The sequence below is a fragment of the Leucoraja erinacea genome, chromosome 1 (assembly GCF_028641065.1).
Source record: "Leucoraja erinacea ecotype New England chromosome 1, Leri_hhj_1, whole genome shotgun sequence".
NCBI classification, from domain to species: Eukaryota; Metazoa; Chordata; class Chondrichthyes; order Rajiformes; family Rajidae; genus Leucoraja; species Leucoraja erinaceus.
The window spans coordinates 53,709,252-53,723,274 of NC_073377.1; the positions used below are offsets into that span (position 1 = coordinate 53,709,252).

General features: G+C 46.0%; 1 protein-coding gene across 2 annotated transcripts in view; it reads left to right on the forward strand.

The window, feature by feature from the left end:
• The window catches only part of kif2a (kinesin family member 2a), a 97,902-nt gene that overhangs the window by 20,581 nt on the left and 63,298 nt on the right, over window positions 1–14,023 (forward strand). For both annotated transcript variants that reach the window (XM_055634913.1, XM_055634914.1), the window contains exon 4: window positions 8,355–8,406. In XM_055634913.1, coding sequence (XP_055490888.1) covers window positions 8,355–8,406 — 52 coding nt within the window. The remainder of the gene's footprint in view (window positions 1–8,354; window positions 8,407–14,023) is intronic.

Sequence of the window (14,023 nt, forward strand, 5' to 3'; positions counted from 1 at the left end):
CCACAGTGAAGATGTGGATCACAGAAATGACCGAGACACTACATGGCAGTTTATTGTATGTAAAGAGCATTGGCAGGATGGGCCAATGCTCTAGAATGGCAGGTAGAATAGTATAGAATGCCTTTTATTGTTATTCAAACAGCTTGGTTTGAACAACATTGCATTTTCTACAGTCTTAACAATTACAAACAAACCTGCGGTCATTAGGCCCTGCTCAGAATCCTTTAAACCCCGCGATTCCAGCGGGAGAAGTTGCCGTTGCGGGAGCTCCAAAAAGCAGTCTCCCACCAGGGACCTGCGATTTCCCGATGTTGCTGTCCACTGGGCCTGCGGCCGGAGCCTCCGTAGCTCCGAAGTTGGGTTGCAGCCGAGCGCCACCACAGCTCCGCCCGCTCCGAAGTCGGCCAACTTCGCGATGGCAGATCCGCAGGCTCCCCGACTGGAGCCCTCGGGTTAATTCCGACCGGAGGCTGCTGCCGGCTCCACGATGTTAGGCCCAACGACAGTCGGGTCCCTGAACAGGGAAGAGATTTTAAATGGTTTCCCCCCACCCCCCACATATACTCAGCAAAAAAATAAAAAATAAAACTAGAATCAAACATACTTTCAACGAGACAAAAATTTAATAAAAAAAAAGACAGACAGACTGCAGTCGAGCCGCTGCCGTTAGGCTCTGCCAAACCACTTCACCACATACACATCATCATTAGGTAACCTAATTGAAACATGCCGTGGCGAGTCAACGGCAAGCGGGAGGCGACAAAATGACTGCGAGTGGGGGGGGGGGGGGGGTTAACGTAACTCGCTGCTCGTGCATAAATTGTGCCCAGCAGGCTGCGTGTTGAAAACTCTGCGCAGCTGACCGTGAGGAGCAGAGCCATTGTGACGTCATCAGCTCGTTAGCTTTAAAAAATATCTCAGATTTGTGAACAATTTTAATTAAAAAAACTCAAGAAATAATGACTCAAATTTTCAGTTAAGGCGATTTTCGAGATCATGAGGTAAATCTCTAATGGAATATGCAAAACTTTCACCGTTTAGCGTGTCGTGTTTTCGAGGAGACGTGAATCACATAAAAACACACACACAAATACATCCACATCCAAGATCAGAGTTTTATAAATATACTAGACGGGAGACGGAGTGGCTTTAGAAGCAAGCCGGTGGCCTCCAGTGACCAGCTGTAACCTGCTGTGACCTCCCGACCTGCAGAGCATTTTGAGAAGGGGGGTTGGAGTTAGCAGGAGGGGGGGGGGGGGGGGGGAAAGGAGCGGTTGGGGAGGCGTGGCACAAGCATACTTGGGCTGGGCGCGGGGCTTTAGTCCACAGCGGCGGGGGCGGGGCCTGGAGGCAGGTGGGCCTCGATTGGTGGGAATGTGGACATTGTGATGTCAGCAGCTCAAGCGGCGATTATATATTTAAAAAAAGTGAGTTTTGTGATCAATTTTATTCAAAATCTGGGGAAATAATTGAATAAGGAGTGGATTTCTGAACTCATAAGATAAATCCACACCGAAATTGTAAAAATGTCCGCGATTTTTTTGCGTCTGGTACGTTGCAAAGGCAAAATCACAACACACACACACACACACACAACACACACACACACACACACACACACACACACACACACACACACACACACACACACACACACACACACACACACACACACACACACACACACACACACACACACACACACACACACACACACACACACACACAGAAAGTATATAGATAGATTGATATGTACCAGCAATAGAACAATGGAATTCTTACCCTTGCGATCTAACATGCCCTTTAATGCATTAAAATGCATTTGAACAGATAAATGTATAATAATCAATAACACAAATTAATTACTATAATACTAGGTTTTCATAATAGTTCTAAATTAAGTCTGTCAATCAAAGGCACAGTCGATAGATCATATTTGCTGAGGACATGATTAACGTTCTGCAGTGTTCAAGAACCTGATGGATGCTGGAAAGAAACTGTTCTTAAACCTTGTGGTCACTTTTTTCCAGACTACTACATTCTTCCTGATGATAGCAAAATAAAAACCTGGCTAGGATTGTATGGGTCAAAGAACTGCACTACCAGAGAGGATTAGTTTAACTTGACATCATTTGGCACAGGCGTGGACCATGGGTCCTGTTCATATTTTGTATGGTTCTATGAAGTTTGCTGCCTTTGTGAGGCAGGGAGGTCAGTACCTGGAACAGACCGGGCAAAGTCCACCGCTTTCTGTGGACTCTTTCTGGGGCGTTCAAATTACCCATATGGTCAATATGCTCTCCACTGTACACCTGCAGAAGTTTGATGTATTCATCGACATCTTGAATCTCTTCAATCTTCGAAGGTATAAGTGTGCTTTCTTTGTGATTGCATCGATCTACTGAGCCCAGGACAGATCTTCAGAGATAGGCAGGCCCGGGAACTTGAAGCTGTTGACTCTACCACCGCCCCATCGATAAAGACGGGTTCATGGATTCCTTGCTTTCCCACGGTGAAGTCAACAATAAGCTCCTTGGCCTTGCTAATGTTGAGAGCAAGATTGCTGTTCTGACACCATGCAATCAGATTATCAATCTCCCTCCATCTGGTTCGGGAATTGCTCTGCCAAGGACAAGAAGGCTCTGCAGAGAGTAGTGCGTTCGGCCGAACGCACTATGGGAACTTCACTCACACCCCTGCAGGAACTATACAACAGGAGGTGCAACTCCAGAGCAAACAAAATCATGAGAGACCTCTTCCACCCCTGCAACAGACTGTTCCAGCCGCTACGGTCAGGCAAACGCCTCCGTTGCCATGCAGTGAGAACGGAGAGGTTGAGAAGGAGTTTCTTCCCAGAGGCAATTCGGACTGTAAACGCCTTTCTCACCAGGGACTAACTGTACAGAACGTTTTTGCTTCTATTATTTATTATGTAAAATAATATGTGTGTTATGATTGTGTTTATAATTTGTTTGGTTGTTTTGTTGTTCCGCGAGCATTGCCACTTTCATTTCACTGCACATCTCGTATGTGTATGTGACAAATAAACTTGACTTGACTTGACTTGACTTGACTCATTGTTACCTGCTATGATCCAATTAAAAGTTGCTTCAAAGCACCAGTTAGTGCAAGGCCAGGTTAGTTTTACTTGCGGAAGATTTAAAATGTGTTGCTAGTGTCCAGCAGTGACTGCTCCTGGTGGAATATAAAAGAAATACATGAACTATTGGGGCATCATATTGAAACCGGCCATTTTGGGGAAAGCTGTGTTTGAGGTGATGTATTGAAGCTTTACCTTGAGGCTATGGTAAGGAGGCTGTGTAGAGGGTGACTCCGATTAATTTTTGCAATTCTTCTTTGGTCAAATAAGAATTTCATTTTTTTGAAATTTACCACCCCTCTTCTGCCCCTCCCCCCCCCCCCCCCCCCCCCCCCACACAATCAGTTTGAAGAAGGATCCTGACCCAAAATGCGCGCGCGCGCACACACACACACACACACACACACACACACACACACACAAACACACACACACACACACACACTAAAACACAGACAATAGTGCAATAATAATAATAATAGTCTATTGTAGTTCAGAGCTTATTTGAGGTTGTAGTGTTTAATAGCCTGATGGCTGTAGGGTAGAAGCTGTTCCTGAACCTGGACGTTACAAATTTCAGGCTCTTGTACCTTCACGATGGCAGGGGTGAAATTAGTGTGTGGCCAGGATGGTGTGGGTCTCTGATGATGTTGGCTGCCTTTTTGAGGCAGAGACTCCAATAAATCCATTCGATGGTGGGGACATCAGAGTCGGTGATGGATTGGGCAGTGTTCACAACATTTTGCAGTTTTTTCGCTCCTGGACATTCAAGTTGCCGAACCAGGCCATGATGCAACCAGTCAATATGCTCTCTACTGTACACCTGTAAAAGTTCAAGAGAATCCTCTTGGACATACCGAATCTCCTCAATCTTCTCAGGAAGTAGAGGTGTTGATGTGCTTTATTTATAATTGCATCAGTGTGCTGGGTACAGGAAAGATTTTTGGAAATATGGACGCCCAGAATTTTGAAGTTTTTGACTCTCCACCATAAACAGGATTGTGGTCCTCATCCTTCCTCTTCCAAAGTCTACAATCAGTTGATTGGTTTTACTGATATTGCGAGCCAGGTTGTTGTGCTGGCATCATCTGGTCAATCAGTCGATTTCACATCTATGTTCTGACTCATCATCATCTGTAATTCGTCCAACAACAATGGTGTCGTCGGCGAACTTGAAGATGTGTATAGGGTGAGTAGAGCAGGAGGTTGAGCATGCAGCCTTGAGGTGCTCCCGTACTGATTATTAATGAGGAAGAAATATTTCTGCCAATTCAAACAGACTGTGGTCTGTGGATGAGGAAGTTGAGGATCCAATTGCAGAGGGATGCACAGATACCCAGTTCTATGAGCTTAGTAAACACCTTGGAGGGGATGACGGTATTGAACGCCAAACTGTAATCTACAAACGACAGCCTGACGTGTTTTTATTGTCCAAGTGTTCCCGTGCGAAGTGGAGAGCCAGTGAGATCGCATCCTCCGTTGACCTGTTGTGACGGTAGGCAAATTGTAGTGGGTCGAGGTTCTTGTTGGGGTAGGAGTTGATACCCACCATAACCAACCTATCAAAGCACTTCACCACAGACGTTAGTGCCACTGCTCGATAGTTGAGGCACGTCACCATACTCTTCTTGGGCATCGGTATTATTGATGCCCTCTTAAAGCAGGGGGGAACCTCAGACCTCAGCAGTGAAAGGTTGAAAATGTCTGCAAAAACCCCAGCCAGTTGGTCTGCGCAGGTTTTGAGAACTCGACCGGGTATACCATCAGGTCCAGGCGGTTTCCAAGGTTTCACCCCATTGAAGAATCTTCTAACGTTGGCCTCTGTGACTGTGACTGTAATACCATCAGAGCATATGGAGGCTTGGTAAGGCACATCAGTGTTCTCCATATCAAAGCTTGCGTAGAACACAGTGAGTTTATCAGGGAGTGATGCTTCGCTGTTGCTGTTGCTTGAGCTGCCTCCTGGTTTCGTCTTGTAAGAGGTGATGGCATTCAAACCCTGCCACAGTTGCCGAACATCCGCCCCATCCTCCAGCTTTGGGTAGAAATCCCTTTTGGCCTTTTTGATGGCCTTGTCAAGGTCGTAACTGGACTTCTTATAGACCTCTGCGTCACCAGACCTAAATGCCTGGGATCTGGTCCTCGGAAGAATGCGGATCTCCTGGTTCATCCAAGGCTTCTGGTTAAGAAACATTCGGAAGGTTTCTGTAGGAACATAGTCCTCCACACATTTCCTTATGAAACCTAACAATTGTGGTGTATTCATTCAGGTCTGTTGCTGAGTCCTTTAACATTTCCCAGTCTACTGACTCCAAGCAGTCCTGTAGTTGTTCCTCTGCCTCCCCAGACCAGCTCTGTACTGTCCTCATCTCTGGGGGTGCGCTCTTCAGTTGCTGCACTGCTGATTGGTCGGATTTCCCAAAGTGAAGGCGAGGGATAGAGCGTTAGGCATCTTTGATGGTCGTGTAGCAGTGGTCAAGGGTGTTTAATCCTCTGGTGCTGCAGGCGACATGTTGGTGGTAGTTTGGGAGTGATTTTTTTCAGGTTGGCTTTGTTGAAGTTCCCGGCTATGGTGGTAAACGCTTCGGTGTACACTGTCTGGTGCTTGTTGACCACGGCGTGCAGCTCCTCCAATGCCAGACAGACGTCTGCCTGGGTGGAATGTAGACCACAGTCAGGATGATGGAGGTGAATTCCCTCGGGAGGTAAAAGGGGCGGCACTTCACCGCCAGATGTTGCAGGTGCGGAGAGCAGGATTTTGACAGAATGCCACGTCTGAGCACCACGAAGAGTTGACCATGAGGGAGGCGCCCCCGCCTCACCCTTTCCCAGATGCCTGCGTACGGTCCACATGGTGGATGAAGAAACCTTCAGGCTGGACAGCTGAGTCTGGGGAGCTGGGGGTGAGCCTTGTCTCTGTGAGATAGAACACAAACCATTCCCTCAGCTCCCTTTGGTAAAGCAATGACCTTAAGTCCTCCACTTTATTTTCCAGTGATTGTACATTGGCTAGTAGGATGGTAGGGAGAGGGGGTCAAAGTCCCCTACGCTTCAGCCTGACTCATAGTCCTACCCGCCGGCCACGTTTCTGGACACCATGAATGAATGAATGAATCTCTTTATTGTCATTGCACATGGTACAACGAAATTTAAAAGTCAATCCCACGGTGCGATTCACAAGAGCAATTTTAAATATATAAGAAAAGGTAAAAATATATACATATTAAAAAAAAAAAATTACAGATAAATAATAATAGCAGCTGAGGTAGAACCATTCAGTTGAATGTGAGTGTTATTTCTTATTTTGCATTGTTAAGTTCACGTATGGCTATGGGGTAGAAGCTGTCTCTGAGTCTGTTTGTGCGAGTTTTGAAAGACCTGTACCGTCTGCCAGAGGGCAGCAAGTGGAACAGGTTGTGTCCAGGGTGGGAAGGGTCCTTTAGGATGTTGGCTGCCCTGCCAAGGCAGCGAGAGCTGAAGATGTCCTTCAGGGAAGGCAGTGGGCAGCCAGTGGTTTTTTGTGCGGTGTTGATGACCCTTTGAAGGGCTCTCCTGTCTGCTGCAGAGCAGCTGGCATACCATGTGGTTATACAGTACGCCAGCACACTCTCGATGGAGCAGCGGTAGAAGGACACCAGCAGCTTCTCCTCCAGGTTGTTTTTCCTGAGGATCCACAGAAAGTAGAGTCGCTGCTGGGCCTTCTTGACTGCTGTGGTGGTGTTTGTAGTCCAGGAGAGATCCTCCGTAATTTGTGTGCCCAGGAATCTGAAGTCTGAGACCCTTTCCACACAGTCCCCATTGATGAATAGGGGTTTGGGGGCTGCACTGTTCTTACGGAAGTTTATGATAATTTGAGACACGGAGGCCTTTCCGATGTTTGTAGGTACAGTACTTGCTGTTCCTGCGATCCTCCGCCAGGTCGGGGATTCCCCTGCGATCGGGAATTCCCTTGCAGTCGACAGCTCCATTGCAACCGGTAGATCGCAATAGCATTAATGCATATAAACGCATTAGCAGCTTGTCAGTTGCATTGCTGGTTTCTGCTGTTTCTTTTATACAGGTAAGCTGAAAACTACTATATTTGATGCTGTGCTGCTGGCAACATGTCGCCACAGACAGGTGCCAACTTAGTTCTAACCTAAGGTAAATTTGATTAGTTTAGATGAGGCATCAACATAGGTTAGTTGAACTGAAGAGACTGTTTCTATGCTGTATGACACTGACCAATTCTGTAACCAGTTGGCCTATTGAGGTTCATCGCAAGATGCAATCAAGAAAGGATTTGATAATTAAATATTTAGAAACCGGAGATATATGTTTAAACCAGCATCTGCAGTTCTTTCCTGCACATTTTGTCCGCTCCACTGCAAAATCTCCTCAAGGTTTGTCTACTTTGAAGTAGTTCTCCTCCTCGACTTCCTCATCCACAGACCACAGTCTGTTCGAATTGGCAGACATCATTAACATCAGTACGGGAGCACCTCAAGGCTGCCTGCTCTACTCACTCTATACTCATGACAGTGTAGCCGGACATAGTGCGAACTCCATCGTCAAGTTTGCCGACGTCACCGCCATTGTGGGACGAATTACAGATGGCGATGAGTCAGAGTATAGAAGTGAGATCAACCGATTGACCAAATGGTCGCAGCACAACAACCTAGCTCTCAATATCAGTAAAACCAGATTGTGGACTTTGGAAGAGGATGGGGACCTACAATCCAATTTATATCAATGGGATGATGCTGGAGAGAGTCAAAATCTTCTAATTCCTGGGCGTGCATATTTCCGAAGGTCTTTCCTGGACCCAGCACACTGATGCAATTATAAGGAAAGCACATCAGTGTCTCTACTTCCTGGGATGATTAAGGAGATTCGGTATATCAAACAGGATTTTCTTGAACTTCACAGTGGGGAGCATATTGACTGGTTGCATCATTGCCTGGTTCGGCAACTTGAACATCCAGGAGCGGAAAAGACTGCAAAAAGTTGTGCAGACTGCCCAGTCCATCACCGGCTCTGACCTCCCCACCATCGAAGGGATTTATCGGAGTTGCTGCCTCCAAAAGGCAGCCTTTCCCCTTACTTACCATCCGCATTACTTATTCAATCCGCTGCCATCACTTATAGCAGTGAAAGAAACCACAGTTACTGGTATTCCCTTTCAGAAAGAATGAGCTTGATGGTTGGTTATTGTTTTTATGTATCTCTAATTCCACCTTTAAAATGATAACATTGCTTGTGCTTTATTTTGAAGAATCGCCGAACTGTGGCTGCTAAGAATGAAACTCCTGCCAAAGATAACCGAGGTAATTTTGAAGTATGTTTTTTGGCAATTTGATAATTTAATTCCAAGAGGATATGTCAAAGGAAGCGTGGCAAATTAATATTAATTATTTTAATTTATTTTATTTTAAAGCCAATCATAGGCTGGTAGAATGGACAGATAGACGGTAGATGTAATACTGAGAAAAATGTGAAGTGAGGCTATTAGGGACAGATGAGACTGTAGATGCTGTAATCTGGAGCAAAAATCAATCTGCTGGGTGAATTTGGTGGGTAAGGTGAAATATGTGGATGTAGAGGAATAGTTGACGTTTTGGGTACACACCTAGAAGTTCAGATTAGTTTATTGTCATACACATCAGGGTGCTATGAAATTCCCAGTTCACTCAAAGGTCATAGAGTAAACGATGAATGCAATTAGTACAGCAATAAATACAACAATCATTAAAATATAGCAGAATGGTGCAACAATTGTCATGTAATTTGAAGTAGTACAAAAAAAATCAATGAAATAACTGAATGAGCTGGAGATAAGAGTGAGGGGGGATTTCCAAGAAGGAGTCTGATGGTCGTAGGAAGAAGTTACTGAGTCTGGACATCTGGATTTTTAAGATCCTGTTTCTTCTCCGAGAAGGTAGAGGACAGAAATAGGAATGGCCAGGTTGGCAGCTATCTTTGACCGCACTTTCAGCGTACCTGATGCAATCACCATGAAGATGGCCTGGATGGCTGCGAGTGATGAGTCTTGACTGGGCTCTACAGATTCAAGTTTTTATAAAGCAGATTAGTTAGTTTACCATGCTCAGCAGCATCCCGTTAGAATACTTTCTACCGTGCATATGTAGAAGTTCGAGCGAGTCCTTGTGGGCGTGCTGAATCATTTCAGATGCCAAAGAAACTGAAGCACTTTTTTGATCACCACATTGGTGTCTAGGTTAGGTTGCTGGTGATACATAGAAAATAGGTGCAGGAGTAGGCCATTCGGCCCTTCGAGCCTGCACCGCCATTCAATATGATCACGGCTGATCATCCAACTCAGTATCCCGTACCTGCCTTCTCTCCATACCCCCTGATCCCTTTAGCCACAAGGGCCACATCTAACTCCCTCTTAAATATAGCCAATGAACTGGCCTCAACTACCCTCTGTGGCAGAGAGTGCCAGAGATTCACAACTCTCTGTGTGAAAAATGTTTTTTCTCATCTCGGTCGTAAAGGATTTCCCCCTTATCCTTAAGCTGTGACCCCTTGTCCTGGACTTCCCCAACATCGGGAACAGTCTTCCTGCATCTAGCCTGTCCAACCCCTTAAGAATTTTGTAAGGTTCTATAAGATCCCCCCTCAATCTCCTAAATTCTAGCGAGTATAAGCCGAGTCTATCCAGTCTTTCTTCATATGAAAGTCCTGACATCCCAGGAATCAGTCTGGTATGTGGATGCCAAGGAACTTGAGGCATCATTCCAGCAGGTCTGTTGATGAGGACAGGGTTGTGTCCCCCCCACAGCCCCCAACCCTGTCTGTTTTCTTATGTCAATAACCAATTCTTTCATTTTGCTGGCATTTAAGGTGTAGGTTGTTGATCTGACACCATCACACAAGGTTATCTATGTATTTCCTTTATTCCATCCTTTTGTTGACCCTGAATTAGGACTGAGTGTAGAAAGGAAATGGCCAGTGTCAAGAAGTGAGAGGGAGGGAGGGATGAGGTAGGGGCTGGTATACAATAGGTGGAACTAGGTGAGATGGGCGATGATGGGTAGCTGGAGATGGTTTCGGAAGGATTGAATTTAGGAGCAGCTGGTGGGCGTTGGGTAGAGAAATTAAAACTGTCAGTGGAGCTAGGTGGAGAGGTAGAGGTGAGAAGGTGATAGGTGGAACCAAATAAGGGATGGATAATGGACAGTTGGAAGAAGAGTTAAGAGACCCTGTAGGTTGAGTGTGTGTGTTTTGCAGGGATGGAACAGATAAGAGAGGGGAAAGAAACTAGATAACAGGCAAGGGAGATTTTGGAAAAAACAGATAAAGAGAACTTGGATGGATGTGATGGAGAGAGAAGAGAATAAGGGTAAGAGTTACCTAACATTGCAAAATTAAATGTTCATACCATTGAGTTGGAGACTATGCAGGCTCAACACGAGGTGCTGTTTCTTTGCTTTGCATTTGGCCTTGCTGTGAAGTGAAGAAGGCTGAAGACAGATGGGTTGGTGTAGGAATGGGAAGAGGAGTTGAAATGGTGTGCAACTTTGAGCTCAATATTGCCGTTGCGGACAGAGAGTAGCTGCTCTACTAAAAGATCACCTAGTCTATACTTGGGCTTGCTAATATACAGTAGCTGAGGCCACATCTAGAGCGCAGAATGCAGTGAGTGAGGTTGGAGGAGGTACATATGAATCCTTTCCTGATCTGGAAGAGCTGTTTAGTTCTCATGATGATAAGGGAGGAGCTGTTGGTCATAAGGTCATGTAAAAGTGATAGGAGTAGAATTAGGGCATTCGGCCCATTATCTACTCCGCCATTCAATCATGGCTGATCTACATCTCCTTCCTAACCTCATTCTCCAGCCTTCTCCCCATAATCTCTGATACCTGTACTAATCAAGAATTTATCTGTCTCTGCCTTAAAAAATATCAACTGACTTAGCCTCCACAGCCTTCTGTGGCAAAGAATTCCACAGATTCACCACCCTCTGACTTTCTCCTCATCTCCTTCCTAAAAGAACGTCCATTAATTCTGAGGCTATGACCTCTAGTCCCAGACTCTCCCATTAGAGGAAACATCCTATCCACATCCACTCTATCCAAGCCTTTCACTATTCTGTATGTTTCAATGAGGTCCCGCGTCATTCTTCTAAACTCCAGCGAGTACAGGCCCAGTGCTGACAAACACTCATCATAGGTTAACCTACTCATTCCCGGGATCATTCACTGTAAACCTCCTCTGAACCCTCTGCAGAGCCAGCACATCCTTCCTCAGATATGGTGCCCAAAATTGCTCACAATGTTCCAAATGCAGCCTCACCAGCGCCTTATAGAGCCTCAACATTACATCCCTGTTTTTGTATACGAGCCCTCTTGAAATAAATTATATCATTGAGTTTGCTTTCTTTACTACTGATTCGACTTGCAGATTAACTTTTTGGGGATCCTGCACCAGCACTCCCAAGTCCCTTTGCACCTCCGATTTCTGGATTCTCTCCCCATTTAGAAAATAGTCTTTATCCCGACTACCAAAATGCGTGACTCCACATTTTGCTACACTATATTCAATCTGCCACTTCTCTGCCTACTCTCCCAACCTGTCCAAGTCCTTCTGCAGAGTCCCTGCTTTCTCTACACTGCCTGCTCTTCCACCTATTTTCGTATCATCCGCAAATTTGGCCACAAACTCTCGTCCAAATCGTTAACAACGTGAGGCGTAGCGGCCCCAGCAGGTACCCCCTTGGAACTCCGCTTGTCACTGGCAGCCAACCAGAAAAAGCCCCCTTTATTGCCACTCTGCCATCCAGCCAACCTGTTATCCATGCTGTCTGCCCTTTGGTATCGTGGGCTCTCATTTTCCTTAGCAGCCTAATGTGTGGCACCTTATCAAAAGCTTTCTGAAAATCTTAAGTAAACAACATCTACTGACACTCTGTCTGTCCTGCTATTTACTTCTTCAAAGAATTCCAGCAAATTTGTCAAGCAAGACCTTCACTTCACAAAGCCATGCTAACTTTGGCCTATTTCATCGTGAACTTCTAAGCACTCCGTAACATCATCCTTTATAATGGACTCTAAAATCTTACCAACCACCAAAGTCAGACTAACTGACCTATAACCTTCCCACCCAAACAACTCGCTTAACTTTTTTTCCCTGTTGCCAGCCGGGCAACCTAGGCAGCTTTTTAGTTTGCCAAATGACAGTTTAGACGGCAATTTAAGACGGCTTGCATGACACGTACGATAATGTGCTCGGACAAAGTGCGTAGTTACCTGTCAGAATTATGGTCAATGAAGCATTCACATATTATTTCTGCTTCACAGAAATATACCACAATGACATGCAGCAAAATTACAATACAGTATCCCATCTCCTTTTACACGTTGCAATGAATGCAATTTCTATTATTTCTTTCCACTTCCAAACAAAATTCTGGTTGGATTATTCAGCGTATGATCAACCTCAGTGAGACCAAGCGAAGGCTTGGCAATCGCTTTGCACTACACCTCCACTCAGTTCGCAATAACTAACCTGATCTCCCGGTGGCTCAGCACCATCTCCCCATTCCGAATACAACCTTTCTGTCCTGGGCGTTCTCCATGGCCAGAGTGAGGCCCACCGCAAATTGGAGGAACAGCACCTCAGATTTTGCTTGGTAGTTTACACCCCAGCGGTATGAACATTGGCTTCTCCAATTTCAGGTAGTCCTTGCTTTCTCCCTCCTTCCCCTCCCATTCCCAGCTCTCGCACAGCCTACTGTCTCCGCCTCTTCCTTTTTCCCGACCCCCCCTCCCCCCCTCCCGACATCAGTCTGAAGAAGGGTCTCGACCCGAAATGTAGCCTATTCCTTCACTCCATAGATGCTGCCTCACCCGCTGATTTTCTCCAGCTTTGTCAACCGACGGGATCCCACCACTGGCCACATCTTCCCATCTCCTCCCCTGTCAGCTTTCTGCAGAGACTGCTCCTTCCGTAACTCCCTGGTCATTTCGTCCCTTCCCACCCAAACAACCCCCTCTCCTGGCATTTTCCCTTGCAACCGCAGGAAATGCTACACTTGTCGCTTTACCTCCCCCCTTGACTCCATTCAAGGATCCAAGCCGTCTTTCCAGGTGCGGCAGAGGTTCACGTGCACCTCCTCCAACCTCATCTATTGCATCTTCTGCTCTAGATGTCAGCTGCTCTACATCGGTGAGACCAAGCATTGGCTTGGTGTTCGCTTTGCCCATAACCAACCTGATCTCCCGGTGGCTCAGCTCTTCAACTCCCCCTCCCATTCCGAATCCGACTTTTCTGTCCTGGGCCTCCTCCATGGTCAGAATGAGGCCCACCGTAATTTGGAGGAGCAGCACCTCATATTTTGCTTGGGGAGTTTAACTCCAGCGGTATGAAAATTGACTTCCAATTTCAGGTAGTCCCTGCTTTCTCCTCCGCTTCCTAGCTCTCCCTCAGCCCACTGACTCTGCCTCTTCCTTTCTTCTTCCCACCCCCTGCACCCTCACATCAGTTTGAAGAAGGGTCTCGACCCAAAACGTCACCTATTTCCTTCGCTCCATAGATGCTGCCTCACCCGCTGAGTTTCTCCAGCATTTTTGTCTCCCCATTCACACAAGTTCTGTTATTCCACTTTCCTCACCCACTCCCTGCACATTAGGGGCAATTTTACAGAGACAAGTTAACCTACAAAGCCAATGCATCTTTGGGATGTGGGAGGAAACCTTCATGCTTGCAGGGAGAATGTGCAAATTCAACACAGACAGTGCCCGAGGACAGGATCGAACACAGATTCCTGGCGTGTGAGGCAGCAAGTCCACCAGCTGTGCCACTATATTTTATTTTCCAACACACAAAAAATTATATGTTGATAACTTTGGTTACTAAAAAAAAAGGAAACAATCCATTTTCAGTCTTAAATCTCTTAAGTGATGCTATGTCCCCCTTTAC